The 20,201-nt window shown below is 48.1% G+C and overlaps 1 protein-coding gene across 1 annotated transcript in view; it reads right to left on the reverse strand.

Annotated features, from left to right (window-relative positions):
* PRKDC (protein kinase, DNA-activated, catalytic subunit) overlaps nt 1–20,201 on the reverse strand; it is a 2,818,033-nt gene that overhangs the window by 2,174,587 nt on the left and 623,245 nt on the right. The window contains exons 30-31 of the mRNA XM_086965729.1: nt 19,291–19,427; nt 18,307–18,561 (exon numbers count right to left, since the gene is read on the reverse strand). Of these exons, the coding sequence (XP_086821855.1) occupies nt 18,307–18,561; nt 19,291–19,427 (392 nt within the window). The remainder of the gene's footprint in view (nt 1–18,306; nt 18,562–19,290; nt 19,428–20,201) is intronic.

A 20,201-nucleotide genomic window follows, 5' to 3' on the forward strand; every position in this document is an offset into this window, starting at 1 on the left:
GCGACCTTAAGGAGGGAGGCACTGTGGTCCTAGTTGCCCCAGTCCTAACCAAGGGCTGAGGTCACATGCAAGTGACCGTTATAATCACTAGGTGAACAGAGAGGTGCGAAGGGACTGCTAAGTAGTCATTGGCACAGGGCACTGAGATGTGTGGGTGAGGCACTTTGGGACAAGGTGTGCATCACTAAATGTTGGTAGAGAACTAATGGAGCCTGATATTGTAACAACTGCACTTGGTGATGGTGAAGGGTATGTGCAATAAAGCCGTAAGAGAGCACTTAAATTATCGCTCTGTTTTTCCCAGAGGGCCAGCACCTTTCTACAGAGGTCAATGGGAGAATAACCAAGACAGAAAAAGACAGCTGGGAACTAGGACCTCAAAGTGGATAACTTTAAGAATTGGATCTATGCTTACAACTTTCCACCAATAAACACTGCTCCCTTAAAACCTTTGGGGTCATGTGATTTACAGCCTGCTACAAAAACTTTGCATAGAGAAGAGGCTTAAGGGTCTGAAGGGTCGCAACATGATTCAATCAAAGCACAAGATGGTCCTACACTGGGCAAAAAGGAATGCCATGTAGAAAAGCCTGCACGATCAGTATCAAGTTAAAAAACCCCACCCAAGTGATAAGCCCATGGAGGATGACAAAGCATAAGAACTCTCCATCCAAATGGAGGATTCTCCATCATTTGCAGTAAAAGTAAAATAAAGAAATTACTCAAATTAAAATAAAAAACATATGACAAAGCGAATAATCTGCTCTTAGGAATTACTCTTCTTTCAAGTAGTCTGCAGGTGAGAAACACGATTTTGTAAATTTTTCAAAGAGCATGCAAGACAGTTGGGATAATTGTGGAAAGTGCCTACCACAACACCATTAATCTGTTCCAATGCAGGGTGACATAGGTTCAATTGCCACAACCATCAAACTTTGGGAAATGTGGATGATAGTCTCCCCAAGAAATCTATATTCAATTGGTGGAATGGAGACTTTATGCTCATGAGCCTGCAAGACTGAACTCTGACAAATTACCAGAGCAGGGGCCACAAGATGGCAGGCAGACCAATGTGAGACTTCATGAGCACCCCTCCGCCGAGATAATGTCCAAGCAATAAACCTGAAATGCCCTTGCAAAAATCTTTTCAGCTGCCCCACTGAATGAAAGTGGAAGCAGACTACCATTAGGTAACCTTGGGGTACCTTAAAGTAACAACGGTCAACAAGTGCCTTTAGAAAATTATCAACAAACACAGAGTTGTGACATTGTGATTAATGCAAGCAATCAGTGTAGGTTTAAATGTGACTCTGTAGAGGCAGGTTTATTACTGCCTTTTTTTTTTTAAAACTGTTTTTATTGATATAAACATTAGGGCATGACAGTTACACACAATACATATTCGTAAATGGCCGCAATCATAACAGGACTTCATGACAATGCCGTACAGTTCATAGTCAGTAGGGATGGATTTTTACAGACATCTCTCCTCCCAAACACCCCATCTCATGCCTCCAGCTATGGCGATGTGACCTGCCCCTCTAATGGCTAATGGCGGTGGTTCACAAATATAGCCTCTGTATTTGTTCCATGCACCCCATTCTTTTTCCCACTTGTGAGGGCCTCCACAGTGTACAAAAACCGACTTTTCGGCCATCATTGCATTATCCAAGTCTCTGCACCAGTGTCGGAGCATGGGCGCCACATCAGATCCCCACAATCTAGCAATGTTACGTTTGGCAAACATCATTCTCAACATGACTTAGTCCTGGCTCTGGTGAGTGAGGTCATTTGCCTCCCATACATTCAAAAGGCAACGCCTCGGCTCCGGCACCAGCGAAACACCCACTGCCTGTGAAATCGTGCGCATCACCTTGACCCAGTATCCTGCAATGTTGAGGCAGTCCCAGATTGTGTGAAAGAAGGTACCCCTCTCACCACACCTCCGGAGACAGTATGGGTGTTGAGCTTTCTTAATGGCATAAAGCGTCGTTCTGGTGTAGTATGTGCGATGGAGTATTTTTAATGGAATCAGTCTGAGTCTCGACGGTATTGCTGTTTCACGCGGGGATGATAGGGCCTCTTGCCATTCCGATTCTTCAAAGTCTCCCACCTCCCTGGATGATATGTGCTGCAATCTAGACATTGGGTCAGGCAAGTTGTTAACTAATTTGCGGTAGGTGAAGGATGTTGCCCTGGTGGTCATATGCTGTCAGGAGTCTATCCTCAAGTGGGATGGCCTCAGACAACAATGTGCCAGGCGCTATAACTGCCTGTAGTGCATGCCGGATTTGGAGATACCTGAATTTTTCTGTGTGCTGCATTCTGTACTGAGTTTCTAATTGTGTGAATTCGACCATTGCTCCCTTTTTCCACAGGTCACCTACCATGGAGATCCCAATATTGTCCCAGGCTTGAAACCCTTTACTGTTCCTGAGCCGTCCCAGCTTTTGTGTGTCCCAGAGGAGCGTAATTTGTGTGATTGTTCACACACATTTTAAGCGGGCCTTAGCTTGGTACCATATGTGAATTGTATGTGCCGTTGGGCCGGATAACCCTGACGGTCTACGTGCGCTGTATAGGGCCGACAGCAGTCCGTCCCCCTCCAGTTCCTGCCTGTCCGATCGATACGCCGGCTCGTCCTGTGGAGCATGAAGCCAGTTGATTATTTTAAGGTGCGCCGCCCAGTAATATAGTTGCACGTTTGGAAGCGCTATTCCTCCACCGTACCAACTACGTACTAGTTTGTCCCGTGCGATCCACACCGACCCATTCCCCAGAGTAAACCAGACACTTCAGCCGCAATGGTGTTGAAGTAGGCCTGAGACACTGGAAATGGCGTATTTTCTCGGATATACAAAAAACTCAGAAGAGACATCATCATTTAGAGCGCCGCTTTTCCCAACATTGTGACAGGAAGACAGTTCCAAACCGCTACATCCCGTCGGAACCTTTCCAGTGGGGGCTTCAGGTTTTTTACATAGAACTCGTTGGGATCTGGAGTTACAAATATGCCCAGGTACTTAAAGGCTTCGGCAGTGACCCGAAGTGGGTAGTCTCTCGGTAATAGAGGTGGTGGGCCGGCCAGCACAAACAATACGGACTTGGACCAATTTATGATGTAGCCAGACACCCTGCCGAACTTTTCACAAATATTCAGAAGCACAAGGATGGATTTTTTGGGGGAGGTGAAGTACAGAAGTACGTCATCGGCATATAATGATATGTGGTCCTCCCAATTGGAGTCCGCGGATTGAGGGCTCCCATCTAATCCACACCGCTAAGGGTTCCAAAACTAACGCGAAAAATAAGGGTGACAGTGGGCATCCTTGCCTCGTTCCCCGGGTGAGAGGGAAGTCTCGTGATATATGGCCATTGGCCACCACATGTGCTATCGGTTTGGTATAGAGTAGGCGGACCCAGGCGCAGAAATTTGAGCCGAAGCCAAAGTGTTGTAACACTGAAAATAAATACGGCCATTCAAGCATATCGAACGCCATACGCGCGTCGAGCGTGAGAATGGCCGCGGGTTCCTGTATTAACGATCTTCGAGCCATTACTAGCTTTCTTGACAAATTTTCTTGCATGTGCAATGGGGTCATCTAACCTTGCTACTCTTGACCCAAGCCCAACTATGTCATGGCATAAGGCTGTTTGTGAACAAATTGCTTTCATTCGAACTAAAGGCACATCCAAGGTTTGACAGACTGTAGATTAGCCGAGGTCTCCCTTTTGGAAATCATAAAGAGTAGGTCTTTGTGGGCAATAAGGGATTTCAGGAAACACTATAAAACTATCTGGCTGAGAAAATGGGAGAGTGGGAATATGCCACGTGGCTCAACCTACTAAGCAGACGGGACAAAAGACATGACTATTCCGGCAACAGAACCCATATTACTAAGTCTAAAACGTATATATCACACAACTGCTGGCTTGCACACTACTCGTCCCTGAATTACAAGGCTGCTGACCAGCTCCGAGATGGGTTCAATTGTATGAAGTTCTTTGCGGAGTAGAACCCTTTCCATTAAACAAAGTTCTACTAGCAATCAGCAGGCAGGGCCAGACAGAATCACAACCAATTTACACCAACATGAGCCTATTTTAGGGGGAACACATATCTTGCTAGGAAGTAATGCTATTTTGTCCTTAAATCCTGGGCTAAGGAAAAATTAAATTTGTTCAGTGTCAGACATGCTTTATTAAACAAATATTGGCAAAGCCAATAGGTCTTGAGACAGCATCATGAAGGTAGGAGGAGAAGAACACGAGCAAGAAAGCAACCCACAATGAAGTGGAGGGCAGGAGTTTGGAGGGAAAAAAACAGCAGCGTGGGGGATGGAGAAAAGCAGACGAACAATAGAGCAATGTGGAGCAGGTGGGAGGAGTACACATGGGAGACTGCTGAAAAACACATGTTCTCCCATGGATTGCTTAAGCTGCAAGAGAACATTAGTGCTCTAAAAGCAAGCAGTGGATAAATAAATGGCAAAGAGGCTATATTCTAGGGGAGGGACAAGCATAAGATGGAACAAGATGGCCAAGGAAAGTTGATGAATAAGAAGTAAACAAATGAGTGACATTAAAGAACAAGTTACTTACCTTCGGTAACGATATATCTGTAAGAAACATTAGTTAGTGTTAGATTCCTTACCTTAGAATATCCCCAGGCGTCAGTCTGGATCCGGAAACCTTTGCGTAGCAGTACCCCTGCGCGTCGGTAGGCGTCGTCTGCAGGCGTCCCCTGCGGCTCCGCGTCCGTCGTCGGCGTCGTGCGCCGTGATGACGTCGCTGGAGTATATAGACGCCGCCTCCGCGCGCTGACGTCAGTTCTTTGCACACAGCTTTTCCGCGCCAGGAGACGCAGAGCCATGAGAGAACCAACACTGGTGCCATGTAAAAACTAGGGCCCTGAAAGGGATGACCTTAACCCTAGGTATCAGTTCGCAGAACGGGGAGGATGGGTGGGTTCGGTAAGGAATCTAACACTAACTAATGTTTCTTACAGATATATCGTTACCGAAGGTAAGTAACTTGTTCATCTGAAAGAAACACGTTAGTGTTAGATTCCTTACCTTAGAATACATACCCCAGCAATACCAACCCCGGTGGTGGGTCTGCGAACCAATACAAAACTACACCAGAAAGTCCTGGAGGACAGAACGGCCAAAGAAGCCATCCCTCCTGACTTGACTGTCCAGGCAGTAGTGCCTCGCAAAGGTGTGCAGCGAGGCCCACGTAGCCGCTTGGCAAATGTCCTGCAAGGGGACTCCCCGGCCCAGGGCAGTAGTAGCCGCCGTGGCCCGAGTGGAATGGGCCCTCAGCCCAACAGGAGGCTCCTTCCGAGCCAAAGAGTAGCACGCTTTGATGCAGAGGACGACCCATCGAGAGATGGTCCGTTTACAAACCGCCCGTCCCTTCTTCGCACCCACGTAGCCAACAAACAGTTGGTCATCCACCCGGAACTGGCGTGTGCGATCCATGTAAAATGAAAGCGCACGTTTTGGGTCCAGACGATGGAGCCGCTCTTCATCCTTTGAAGGATGCGGAGGCGGGAAGAAGGAAGGGAGGGTGATGGACTGCCCGATGTGAAAGGCCGAAACAACCTTGGGCAGGAAAGAAGGTCTAGTCCTCAGAACCACCTTGTCAGGATGAATGGACAGGAAAGGAGGTTGGACAGAAAGAGCCTGGAGCTCACTCACCCTCCTGGCAGAGGTGATGGCAACCAGGAAAGCCGTCTTTAAAGTCAGGAGACGGAGAGGGCAAGAGTGAAGGGGCTCAAAGGGAGCACACATCAGGAAAGTTAGAACCAGGTTCAAATCCCACTGAGGCATCACAAACGGAACAGGTGGAAACATGTGAGTGATGCCTTTCAAGAATCGAGTTACAATCGGGGATTTGAACAAAGAAGGCTGATCAGGAAGCCTCAAAAAGGCAGAAAGGGCAGAAAGGTAGCCCTTGAGAAAGAAGAAACAGAAGAACCTCCGAGAGAGGGGCAGAAAGAGGGTCCACAGCCTTTGCTGTGCACCATGCCACAAATCTGTTCCACCGACAGGCGTATACCGACTTAGTGGAGGGACGCCTGGCTGCCAGAATAACATCACAGACTTCAGGAGGCAAGTCAAATGGCCTCAACTGCCGCCGCTCAATCTCCAAGCATGGAGGTGGAGACTGGACAGGTTCGGGTGGAGGACCGTCCCCTGCTGCTGCGACAGAAGGTCCTCCTGAAGGGGCAGGCGGATCGGGGGACCGACTGACATGCTGAGTAGCTCGGGATACCAGTACCTTCGAGCCCAGTCCGGAGCCACAAGGATAACTTGGGCCCGGTCGCGCCTGATCTTCTTCAGCACTCTGGGCAGAAGTGGTATAGGCGGAAAGGCGTATAACAGACCGCAACTCCACTCGCGCCGAAAGGCGTCGCCGTGCGAGTGCCGTCTTGGAAACTCCAACGCGCAGAACTGATGACATTGCGCGTTCTCTTCTGTGGCGAATAGATCTAACCAAGGCTCTCCCCATTGCAGAAAGATGCCTTGCGCCACGTCCGAGTTCAGACGCCATTCGTGATCCATCGAGCACCGACGGCTGAGTTCGTCCGCCCTGGCGTTCAGAGAACCTGCCAGGTGTTGAACCGTCAGAGTCACGCCCTGACGTTCCAGCCATTGCCAGAGGCGCAGAGCCTCCTGGCAAAGGGTCCACGACCCCACTCCGCCCTGTTTGTTGCAGTACCACATGGCGGTGGTGTTGTCGGTGAACACCTGCACTACACTCCCGTTGACAAAGGGGAGGAATGCCTTCAGTGCCAGACGAATCGCCCGCAGCTCCAACAGATTGATATGGAGCCGGGACTCCGCCGGAGACCAGATGCCTCTGATCTCTGCCTCTCCCAAGTGGCCACCCCAGCCCTGGAGGGACGCGTCCGTCACGACAACGTGCTCCGGTTGGGGAAGGGAGAGGGACTTGCCCCTGACCCAATCGCGGTCCGTAAGCCACCACTGCAGTTGTCTCGCAGTGCCCTCCGAGATCAAGACGTGGTCGGACAAGTTGCCCTGATGCTGGGCCCACTGAAACTTCAGGTCCCACTGCAGAGCCCGCATCCGCCACCTGGCGTGATGCACCAGAAGGGTGCAGGAAGCCATCAGTCCCAGCAGCCGCAGCGTCAACCTGACCGAGACTCGGGATAGCGGCTGAAAGATGGGAATCAAAGCCTGAATATCCCGAACCCGCCGTTCCGGAGGATAAACCCGAAACTGCGCCGAGTCCAGAACCGCTCCGATGAAAAGGAGCTTTTGAGAGGGACACAGGTGTGATTTCGGCACGTTGATGGAGAACCCCAGGTCGTGCAAGAGGTCTGCCGTCATCTGAAGGTGGTGGACGACTGTTTGGGGCGAGCCCGCCTTCAACAACCAATCGTCTAGGTAGGGGAAGACTGAAACCCCCAACCTGCGCAGATGGGCTGCGACCACCGCCATCACCTTTGTGAACACCCGTGGGGCGCTGGTAAGGCCGAAGGGGAGCACGATAAACTGAAAGTGCTCCAGGCCTACCGTGAACCGCAGGTAACGCCGGTGGGCCGGCAGGACGGGGATGTGAAAATAGGCGTCCTGCAAGTCCAACGCTACCATCCAGTCTTGTGGGTCTAGAGCAGCCAAGACCTGAGCTAACGTCAACATCTTGAACTTCTCCTTCCTGAGGAAGCCGTTGACGTTCCTTAGATCCAAGATAGGACGTAGGCCCCCCTTGTCCTTCTTGGGCACCAGAAAGTAGTGGGAATAGCAACCACGCCCTACTTCTGGCCCAGGAACGCGCTCGATGGCCCCCTTGGCCAAGAGGGCCGTAACTTCCTCCTGCAGAAGTGTCAAGTGGTCCCCCGACACACGGTGGTTCTGCGGTGGCATGGCTGGAGGAGAGGTCTCGAAGGGGAGGGAGTAGCCCCTTCGGACGATTTGCAGCACCCACCTGTCCGAAGTGATCGTGCGCCAGTGAGCGTGGTGATGGCGAACCCTGCCACCCACTGGCGTCACATGGGGCCGAAAGCACGGACTAGGAGGATTTTGGGGTAGATGCTGCGGGGGAAGGTGTGGTCTGACCCCGCCGTTGTCCCCGACCGCCACCACGGCGGTTTCCACGGCCGCCACCGCGTTGGAAGGATTGTTGCGGCGCGTGGCTGGCAGCACGTGTGGGGGCGCCCCTTCCTTGGCCACGAAAGGGACGAAACGAACCCGTTTGCTGACGCTGGGTCGAGAGACCCAAGGACTTGGCCGTGACCTTGGAGTCCTTGAAGCGTTCCAGCGCGTGGTCCGCCTTGTCACCGAACAGGTGACAGCCATCAAACGGCATGTCCATCAATGTATTCTGGACATCAGCCGAAAAATTGGCGGATCTCAGCCAGGCGTGGCGACGAATCGCCACCGTCGTCGACATAGCTCTGCCCAGCGAGTCGGTCGTATCAAGACCACACCGTATTGAATATTTCGCTGCATCCCGGCCCTCAGCCACAGCTTGACCGAGTTTTGCCCGCACCTCCATGGGGCATTCCGGCAGCAGTTCCGCGACCGTATCCCACACAGAGTGGGTGTAGCGGCCCAAGAGGCAAGCGGTGTTGCAAGACCGCAGGCCCAAACTAATGGACGAGAAGACCTTTTTGCCAAACTGGTCATACCTCTTGGATTCCCGGTCGGGCGGGGCCGACGGGAATGCGGACTGGGAGGCCGAGGCCTGGACCACCAGACTCTCAGGAGTGGGGTGGGTAGACAGGTACTTGGGGTCGTCCGGACAAGGACGGTGGCGCCTGGCCACGTTCCGATCAACAGGCGCACCTGAAGCGGGCCTGGACCACGTGCCCAACAGAACGTCTGACAAGGCTTCATTAAACGGCAGCAGTGGCTCCTGTGGGCATGACTGCGGTTTGAAGACCTCGGTGAGGATGTTAGGCCTCACGGCCGCGACGGGGAGCTCAAGGTGTAAGGCCTTGGCAGCCCTCATCAGCACCACAGAATAGGCAGCTCCCTCCACCGATGCCACGGAAGGAGGAGAGATCAAACCAGGGTTAGGAGAGTCGTCCAAACCACTGGCATCCCCCAAGTCACCTGTCCAGTCCGGGTCATACTGGCACTCGCGTGACAGAGGGTCCTCGGACCCCTCCCAACCTTCACCGTACTCCTCATCCTCTCCGTATTCGGAGTCAATGATGAAGACCGGCTCCTCGGGGGTTCATGGGCCCCATCGGCGCGGGGACCGGCGTCGAGCGACGCCCGTCCGGCGCCGCGTCCGGCGTCGGAGAAGGTAAGGGGACGGCGCCGCCCGGAGCCGGCGCCGGAACCCCACCGCCGGCCGGAGCCGGCACTGGAGAACCGGCGCCGCGCGGGGGCGGCGTCGGGGGTAACCCCGATGGCAACGGCGCCGGGGAGGCCGGAAGACCAGCCGGCGCCGATCCCGAAGGCCATTGCGGCGCCGGGGTCGGAGCCGTCGGCGGCGCCGGGGCCGGAGCACCCGACGGCGCCGAGGCAGGGACACCCGAACCGCCAGGGCCCCCAGACGGTAGCACTGGGCCCGAAGGCACCGTAGGCCCCGTCGGAGAAGCGAGCGCCCTCATGGCCATGAGGAACGCCTCGATCTCCTCAGGCGTCGCGCCATGCCCAGGGACCGGAGGGTATGAGGCAGGCCGCGCCGGCGACTCTCGCGGAGCCGCGGGGTTGGGGTCACCCGAGCCCCCGGCCGCATCGCGCGAGCGTCGGGGGGAGTCGGGGGGACGATGACGACGCCCCGACTTCTTGTGCTTCCTACCTGACGAGTGGTGTCGACTTCCGGAACGCTCGGCGCGGCTCCGCGACCGCTCCCTCGAACGCTCTCTCGACCTCCGGCCGGACCGGGACCGCTCCCGGTCCCGACGTGGGGCCGACACCCGGAGCTCCAGTAGCTTGCGGGACCGCTCCCGCCTAGCCTTGTTGGTGAGGGCCCGGCAGTCGACACAGGAGTCCACGTCGTGGTCGGGGCCCAGACACCGGAGACAGAGGCGGTGATGGTCCGTGACCGACATCGTGCGCTCACAGTCATCGCAATTCTTGAACCCAGGCATCCTATCAGGCACAATAAGAGAAAAAACAATCGAAAAACTTGGTCAAAGACCGGAGTACTGCTCTTCAGATCTGCGTCCACTGGCGCGGAAAAAAGAAGAACTGACGTCAGCGCGCGGAGGCGGCGTCTATATACTCCAGCGACGTCATCACGGCGCACGACGCCGACGACGGACGCGGAGCCGCAGGGGACGCCTGCAGACGACGCCTACCGACGCGCAGGGGTACTGCTACGCAAAAGTTTCCGGATCCAGACTGACGCCTGGGGATATTCTAAGGTAAGGAATCTAACACTAACGTGTTTCTTTCAGATGCCAACCAATGGTAAGCATTGGATAGACTGTACGCCCACTGTACATTCTTAGCAGTTAGAGGAATTTCAGTAATTCTATACATTAAATTGGCAAGCCATCAACACTACCAAAATCAAATTGATGACCTTCAGACTGCAGATGGGATTCAGCCACATTTTTAAATTGGGTAGCTGAACCCCTGAAGCAAGTCAAAGATTTTGGGTACTTGGGCCGAAAAATTTAATGCGATCTGACATGGGAAAAAACCATGATATCCAAGCATACCAAGGCAGATCACACCAGTGCAAATGTGCACTTTTCTAGGGAGATTGTCAGACTGATGGCCTTCCCCCACAATAGAAAACTATATGAGTGTGTGCCAAAAAAGCTTGCTGTATGGAGCAGGAATTTGAGGCTATGGAAATGTCACTTAATTGTCTGTATGCAAAAGAACATTGTCCTGGGAACACTTTCTAGAGTAAAAACCATGGTTTATAAGGTCTTGTGCATTAGGAGAGATATCACGTGAAGTCCACACAAGTAGGTATAAGTTTCTTAAGTTATTTAATCCTTATCGTGAAAGAACATACCAGCCAACACGTGTATCGTCTCAAAGGGAAGGAGTCACGTGACTTCTTCATGGTTGTAATAGAAAGCGTGGATGTCTTGGGAAATTGCTCCACCAGTGATAATGCCGACCCAGCTGGTCTGAGGCAAAGGAAAATCTAATAAGTAGAGTATCCTTAGGACTGTTTAAAAAAAGGAAATGGGGAAGCTCCGAGGTAAATGGGATCCCACCAGGGATTATCACCGGCAGAACGATTTCCCAAGAGGACAATTGCTTGAGTACCACAACCTTCTAGAACAGTACTGGGTGATTAAGATGACTGGTGCCCTCTTGGTCCAGATCTTACTTGTAACTGGAGGAATGAGAGGTAGCCGTGGAAACATGTATAGTTTATTCCATTCCAGCCAGAATGTGTCACTGGGTGAATGCCTTGGAGGAAACACGAACATGAAAAATTGTGGACTCTGCATGTTCTTGGCAGCGTTGAATAGATCTAGTCAGGCTTAACATCATTGGTGGAAGATGCCCATTGATAACTAGTGGAGATGGTACTCATGGCCTGCCAGCCTATGTCTGCTGTGACATTCATCTATCCTGCTAAATGGTTGGCTACCACAAAAGTGCTCTGCTGATCCAGCCTCCTCCATAGAAGTAAGGCCTCCTGGGATAGGATACTACAGCTGCCTTGCTTGTTGCAGCATTCAGGACAGTTGTATGGTCTGTGAGAACCTGAACCAGCTTACATTTGATTGATGGCAGGAGTGGTATCAGGAACAGATGGACCACCTAAATTACCATAAGAATTATATGTCTCAAGCTCTACAAGGGAGACCAAAGGACTCTGATCTCCACCTGACCCAGGTGACATCCGCTTCCCACCCCAACAAAGCAGCAATGCATCTGTGTGTGAAGTCTGGGTAGGGAAGGGAGAGCAGCCTGCTGTAGGCTGGCGCTTGTCAGCCACTACAGAAGGTCGTGAACCATCTCCTGAGAGATCCGGATGGATTCAAAGAGGCTGCCCTGATGCTGGGCGCACTGTAACAGTGGATTCCACTGCAGGGCCTGTATTTGCAATCTGGCCTTCCGGGCGCTGCACAAGATAAGAGTTCCTCACAAAGACCTGAGATTGAGCGCAAAATATCGGCATGAAATCATGAATGTCCTGGACTCACTGAGGCAGTGGAAAAGCCATAAACACTACCATGTCCACAACAGTCCCAATGAAGGGTATCCTTTTTGTGGGGCACAGTTGTGACTTTGGCTTACTGAAGGAAAACCTGAAGGGTGTTAGGAATCCGGATGTTGTCCAGAGGTGGTCTACAATTGTTGGTGATGAGTCTGCCCTTTTAACAAAGGTAGCAGACATCTAGGTATGGGAACAGATGTTTCCCCATCTCCGACTGTATGTAGTGGCCACCGCCATCACGTTCATCAACAGCCAAGGGGCTGACGTAAAGCAAAAAAGGCAGCACAGTATATTGAAAGCGTTTCTGTCCGACCATGAATAGCATATAACGCTAGTCCAACTGCAGGATGGTTATATAAAATACGTGCCCTGCAGGTAAAGGTACATTATCCAACCTTCTGAGGGGACCTGAACCAAGGTGAACATTTTGAACTTGGCCTTCCTCAAAAAGGCATTCAACAGGTAGAAAGTCAAAACTGGTATGAAACTTCCATCCTTCTTTGGAACAAGGAAATAGACTGAATAACACCCTTTCCAATTTCAGTGTCAGGGACACACTCAATGGCACCATTGGATTACAGAAGAATGACTTCCACCATCAGGATTGTGCAATGCGCCTATCTAAGTCATTTTGGTGTAGGGTGGGAAGACATGAAAGATAGGGTATAGCCTCTTTGAACAATTTGTAAAGCCCATCTGTCTGACATGATGGAGCTCCAGCAATTGTGATATTCTGCTTCTTACCAGCAGGCAAGGGGTCGGACAAACCAATGAAGTTTGTCAAGTTCTGCAACAGAGGGGGTCCCCCACCTGTTGGTGTGAATGGTATTGGCCTCAAAAGGGCTGGCTCCGTTGCTGCAGTATAGGTGGGAAAGCTTGGCATGGCATGTAAGCTAGACCCCTGGACTAGCCTCTGAAATTTCTACACTGATGTGGAAACTGCTTGGCTGATATTAACAGCTCCAAGGATCTACCTGTAGCGCGACTGTCTTTATAGCGTTCCAGTGCTTAAAGAGTCTTGTTACTGAATAGCGTGGACCCATTAAAAAGAGAGACGATTAAGTGAGCTTGCAAGTCTCCTGAAAACCCAGTTAATCTCATCCAGGAATGCCACCTGAGCATGACACTGCAGCTTTAACTATACAATCAGTAGTGTCCAGGGCTGCTAAGAGCACATATTTTAAAGCAACCTGGCCATCATGCATCAGCCCTGAAATCCTTGCAAATGGGTAGCAATATCTTGCTTGCCATATACCACAAAGCATGGGCATTCCTTCCCTGAAGACAAACGTCATTAGTAGATCTGAGGGCCAAAGTAGCCCAAACAAATATATGATTTACTAAAGTATCAATTCTATTTGATTCACTGTCCAGAGAATTGGTTGGAAAGAAATTCGGATTTTCCTTATTTGTGGATGCCTGAACAATCAGGCTTGTCAGTATAGGATGTTTATTTAAAAAGTCAAGATAACAGACAGTCTGTCTGTGTCACCTAGCCTTAGATCGATTGATTGGAAAGCATGAGCACTGCATGAACCAAGTTGCAACCAGGGCATCAGTAAGGGTTTCACTGAACTGCATAAAGGGTGCAGAAGAAGCAGGACCCCAGTGAAGAATCCAAGTCTTTGGCTCAATAGTGGGCACTTGCAAGTCCAAAAAGGCTGCTGCCCTCTGAACTATCATAGAGCAACAAGGCACTTTTTTCCATTAGTGATTTAGCTCTATTTCAGTAGATGTGTCTAGCCCATTGGCATTCTAAAGACCTAAATATAAAGTGCTGTCATAACTAGAATGAAGTAAACTGTCACGCTTCCCACTGTCATCAATGTCCTAAGGGACATTAGGTGCCAATACTTAAGAGATCCTCAATCCTCAGAGTACTGTTGTAGCAGCAGGGATCTTGGATTACAGTCAAAATGAATAGCAAGTGATTGCTCTTTAGTGATTATGTAGAGTGACATGGGCATGAAGCGGGTAAACACCGGATCAAGGTCAGAGACTGGCATTAGTATCAGACCGTGAGCAGGTGAGGTCTGCATTGTACAGACAGAAGGAACTTCAATTTGAGATCATTACCGGGGTTGGAGCAGGGCCGGTAACAGGTCCTCAAGAGGGACAGATGTCGCTGAGAAGCAAACCTGCTGGCAGACATCTGACTGGAGACCACTGCAGCATTGTGGGGCCCAAAGGCAGGTCCAGAGGAAGTCAGAATCATATTGAAGATCTCCACATGGCCTCTACGAAGGCTGCTATCTGCTGAAGGGCTGAAGATAGCCTACGAAATGTGTAATGGAACCAATTGCAGGGCCAGGTCAAATTCGGGTGACAGCGGAGGCATGAGATATACATTTTTATGCAACCATGCCTTTTTTGTGAGACTTCTAGTGGTGGAATGGGGTGACATCAAAAGTTTTGTTTCTGAGATTATGTCTAGACTTAGACTTGCTAGAAGACTTTGACGGTGAATGGAGTTTTCACAGGCGCTGTCTTCAGATCAGGGCTGTAACTGGATCTGGAGGGAGCAAGATCAGTGCTTCAACATAGCCTGTTCGTAGCTTCCTTTGCACTCCCACATTGTCATTGGGTACATAGAAATACTTGTGGAGTTGATGATCCGTTTTATTTCCGGGTCTCCTAATGATTGCTGTCCACCATATGTTTTAAAAGAGGTATTTTCTGCACTCCCTCAGAGCGCACTCCCTCTCCTCAATGCATCTCTTGCCCAAGGCAAGGTTCCCAGCGCTTTTAAGGTCGCGACGGTCATTCCCCTTCTGAAAACAACGGGGGCAGACCCCACAAACCCCTTTAACTATCGCCCCATCTCCCTTCTTCCCTTTATGGCCAAAATATTAGAGGCCCATGTGTCTAGGTGTGTTTTGAATTTCATAGAACGTTCTGATTATCTAGAACCCAATCAAGCCGGCTTTCGCCTGGCGCACTCTACTGAGGCTGTCATCCTTGCTGTCTTGGACACTCTCAGAGCAAACGCTGATAGCGGTGACCATCAGGCTCTGGTGCTCCTAGATTTGTCGGCCGCATTCGACACGGTCGACCATAACATCTTGCTGAACCGTGTCGAGCAGGCTGGCCTGCGAGGTCCTGCACTCAGATGGCAGGAATCTTTCCTGACCGACCGGACTCAATCAGTCAGGCTTGGAACTTTTATGACTCCTAAACTCTCCTCCACTTGTGGTGTTCCCCAGGGCTCATCCCTATCACCGTTATTGTTTAACTTATAGCTTAGACCCCTGGTTCATTCTTTAAAAAATAGGAAGATCACCATTTTCAATTATGCGGATGACCTTCAGCTCATAATCCCACTTGGCTCCTCAAATGCCACTGCTGAGTTTCGGGCGACCATGTCCCATATTCAACGCGGTGAAAAGCCTAGGGGTTAGTCTCAATGCTGATCACTCGCTCAAAGGGCATGTGGGAGCAGTGATCTCTTCCAGTTTTTTCAACTACGGAAAAAAAAAGAAAATCGCCCACCTGCTGACACATTCAGCGCTCATACAGGTGGTGATAGCCCTGGTACTCTCGCGGCTCGACTTCTCGAACGAAATCTACCTCGGCCTGCCAGCAGGTCTATTAAAACGATTACAGATTGACCAGAACCAGGCAGCAAGACTCATTTTTAAACAACCTAGATGGCAGTCAGTCAGACCTGGACTGATGAAACTACACTGGTTACCGATGGCCCAACAAGCAGCCGTCAAGACTGGATGTCTAGCCTTCAAGGGGCTGCATGGGAATGGCCCTAGATTCCTCAAAAACATGATCACTAAATACGAACCCATGCGCAACTTACGCTCAGCCCATCTTCAGCTGGTAACAATTCCTTCATTCAAACAGAAACAGCAAGGAGGATGCTGCTTCTCGTACCTTGCCCCCAGCTTCTGGAACTCTCTTCCCTTGACACTCAGGTGCTGCGATAATCTTATGATTTTCAGGAAGGCCCTGAAGCCTCGGCTGTTTGAGCAAGCCTGTGCTTAAGTACCTTGTCAACTTTCCTCAGTCTTAGCGCCATGAAGCCTACGGGTGTCAGCGCGCTCTATAAGTTGTAATTAACATAACATAACATAGAAGACACTTGTAGTGTGGCATAAGAGTCGTGGCTGGAGCCCAAGGGCCAAAACACTCCTGCAGATCCGTGTCCAACATATGCTTCCAGAAGTCTCAGTACAGCTTGAATCTTGTTGTTTTTGGTGAGGGCACTGCTCCCTAGCAGACTTGTAGAATTTTTGGAAGTTGTCAGAAGACCAAAAGTGGGGTGCTGAGCTCTGGATAAGTAGTGATCATTACAGAAAAACGAAACAGACAGCAGCACACAGGGATAGTGCTTATACGAGTCTCAACTTCATTGGGTGGTATATAATTATCACAGAGCCGCACAACGCAATGTACCAGTGTGCGGGAGCACTGATACAAAAGACTCTTAGGATACAGTCTAGTGCTTGGAATATTCTTAAGGTGAAAAATCTGCAACTAAAAGTATCAATCAGAGGTTTTGATACAGATCAGAATGGCCCAATTGTCAAAGTCCAAAGAGTCTGTTTTCATCATGGTACAGTTAAAGAATGTTGGAGGTAACGTTAGAGAACAGGTTGATTGCAAATGCCTCTGAAGGCTCTTCGACATATGAATTTTTGAAAAAGAAGAATATTCTCAAATTCAAACTCTACTTTGACTAAGATAAGCTCGCATCAGCGTAATCTTTCTACATTAAAAGGTAGGTGTCAAATGTAAGCTGAAGGAGGAATTGGATATTTGAAAAATGGACACCCTAGAAAAGTGTTTTTCAATTCATAGTAGAACCTTGAACGATAAGGTGATGCAGATTGAATTATTATAAATGAATGACTGTGCTAATTAACACATTTATATATATTTAACTGGTTTTATGGGTTGTCATCTGAAATAAACCTATTTATTAATTTACTACAGATGGTACTAAGCATGGATGTGATGTCTTTGGTTGGATGTACAAAAGATTAACTGTTTTAATTACCACTTTAAAAAGCAGATCCGTCAAAAGATGGCTACCAAAAATGAAATTCAGGTTTTTTTTTTCCTTCACTTGCCAAATACCGAAATTCCATAAAAGGATTTTTTTTAATGAAATTCAGATTCCAGGCTCTATTTGTCAGACTTGGATGAGGAACGGATATGGGGCACTCCTCCACAATGTCTGTGAGGTTTCTGAGACCAAGCCGGTAAACACTCACGAAATTAGCAGTGGCCAGACTGAGAAAAGAGAGAACTGGTATCAAACCAACACTAAACAAGCAGCTGAGTAACAAAGTTAATGTCCTCCTACAACAGTCTTACTTAATGATCAGCTCTAGATCCTTTATCTCATCTCTAGCCATTTTCAAAAGCTGAAGACAAAATGGGAGTCTACACATCTTCTGCAGGTGGAGCCATTTTTCAGGCAATTACGGGAACATGGGAGTCACAGCTGACGGAGGTATAGACCTGCCTATCTGTTAAAGGTGTATTTGAGCTTTCACCGTTTATTTTTGCTGGTAGAGTGTCACTGAGCAACTTTTGTTCAAAAGCCCCCCCTCCCCCATTTCCCTATAAAGAAAACAATAAGCTCTAGGTAATGGGGTTTTTAATACTTCTGTACGAGTATCCAGGTGATTTAGAAAAACAGGGTGAGCAAACTTGGTAAATGTGACAGATCTACCAGAATATTAGCCAGTCTCCACTTGTACCTGGGTTACTCAGCAGCACTTTAAAAACATGAATTCATTACTATGCTTCTGCAATGGCAAATACCAGCAAGACATTCTACTTACTGGCTTTAGAATATTTGATATTTCTTTGGCTCGTAGGTTAAATTGTTCAAAATCGTATCCATATAACACTGCAACCAGAACAACAATTAGATGCATTCACAACCTATATTTTTCTCCAAGTTCTGCTTTATCAGATCTGGTTTTAATACATTTGCCAAGAAATCTTCTCTGAACGATGGCTTAAAATCCGTTGGGAGAACATAAATACAATTTTAAACAACTGAACTTACATGTTAGAAAATATTTCAAATCAATTAATATAATTATGGAAAATTAACAAATATCAACAAGGCGGAAGTTATGTTTTACTTTTTTCAATGTGGTTTTCTGTTCAGTATGTTCAGTTTAAATGTTGGTCAAATATATCCTGAAGTAGACCACTCACCTATTATTTCATGAGGTTTGACAACACGCATCCCAATGAATGTATTGTAACAGTCTAGAGCTGCCAAAAACATATCCATCCACTGGACAACAGACCGCAAGCTGAAGGTTTCCAGCAAGTCCTGCAGTGTGGGCTTAAACATGATCCCAGACTGTTTATCACCAATATTTCCAGCTCCTTCAAATCGATTTATTAAAAATTGAGGTCCTTCTCTTTTCTTCTCAGTCTCCAACCATGCAGATGGGGACTTGTTTCCTAGAATAGAATGTATAAAAACAAGCTAATTTTCCTAAAGTACAAAATTGATTTAAATAGCACTCTGGAAGGTTAAAGATGTTTTTGTTTAATCAATTAAGACAGTGTGAAATGTGTCTTTTTTTGATGCATGGAATTAGATTAATCTACTCTTGGGACTTGGTGATGACGAGCTGAACAGAAGATATATAGTAGTATGTAAAACTGTAAAGGGTTCAAGGTATACTTGCTTTTTCGCATCACTGTTTATTAGTAAAAGAATTGAAAAAATAGTATGCTGACCACACAAGCTTTCAGATATGCCAGTTTCCATGCTTATGACCATTTCAACAATTGGAACTATGTGTAAGACTAACTCTTGCAATATTAGTAAAAGACTTGAAAAATAAGTTGAAAGAAACAAATCCTCGTAGCACAAACAAACATTTTCAAAGTAAAAAATGGGGATAAGTTAATTTAAAGGCACAAAGAACGGGGGCCAGTAAGCCACCAGAGTAATCTATGGACACAAAAAAAGAGAGAACATAAAGTGAAATACTTTATTTCCCTGGGAAATGATTAAGGCCATTTTGTAAAAGACGCCTACGATCTTTATCACATGACAAACAATTTAAAGTCTATTATGCTGAAAAAGGTACAAAGATCCCATCTATGAAAAAACACAAATGCACTCACAAATAATGCAGAATAGTGATACAATAATGTCAGAAACCAATAATGCCAACATACCTTGTAATAAAGGAACAAACTCAAAAAACAACTCCATGGATTTGTGTCGGCAATCTGTCTGTGGCCGTCCACACTGCACCAAAAGCCACGTGACAATATCTGACAAGCAAAGGGATGTTTGTTCAGGTGGAAATCCTCTATAAAGAGAAGAAACCAAATATAAGGAAGTTAATCAATAAAGCAATAAAAGCATGCTACAATTAAATATTACAACTGATCAATCTAGCATGGAATATTTTAAGTAAGACAAGTTTTCAAGAATTTATGACATATTGTGTTGTCTGTCAGGTTGTGTTGTCCAACTACTGAGTTTGTAGATGTGTACCTTTTTCTGTAGTTTAAGCTGAAATTGGCGTTGGGGTAAAAAATGTGTAATTGTCTTGTGACACTGAATACAAAGTGGCCAAATTTTGAGATCTTCTTTGAAAAGAAAATTAAATGATAGAATATTGTTTTGTCGTGCTGCCTAGACATGTCAGAGGTTTTTGAGTAACGTAACTCTGCATACCTGCCAGCATTCACAAGGAGAAGGTCAATGTTTTTATATAAAAACACCTCATCCCACATATGTTCCAGTTTGATAATGGATTTGATGCACTTTCTGGTCTTGTACTCAAAGTGATTTAAGAAGTAGTACTAATCATTCACTAGAATGGTAAGTTATGATTCTGGTTAGATCTTTCCAATAAAGGGTGGAACCTCACAATCTCATTTAGAGTGAATAAATTGGGATCAATCTTCAGGGGTAACAATCTTTCATTCATTGTAATGTGGGACAATTGCGGACTACTCTTTGGCCATGGTCTTTGGCATCTCTTTCTAACCGTCCTGCTTAGGCATCGGCAGAGGCCTTGAACTAGATACTCCTGAAGCATGAGCAGAAACTGATTAAACAGAAGTAGCAAATGGGA

The sequence above is a fragment of the Lissotriton vulgaris genome, chromosome 4_1, assembly GCF_964263255.1.
Source record: "Lissotriton vulgaris chromosome 4_1, aLisVul1.2, whole genome shotgun sequence".
Classification (NCBI taxonomy): Eukaryota; Metazoa; Chordata; class Amphibia; order Caudata; family Salamandridae; genus Lissotriton; species Lissotriton vulgaris.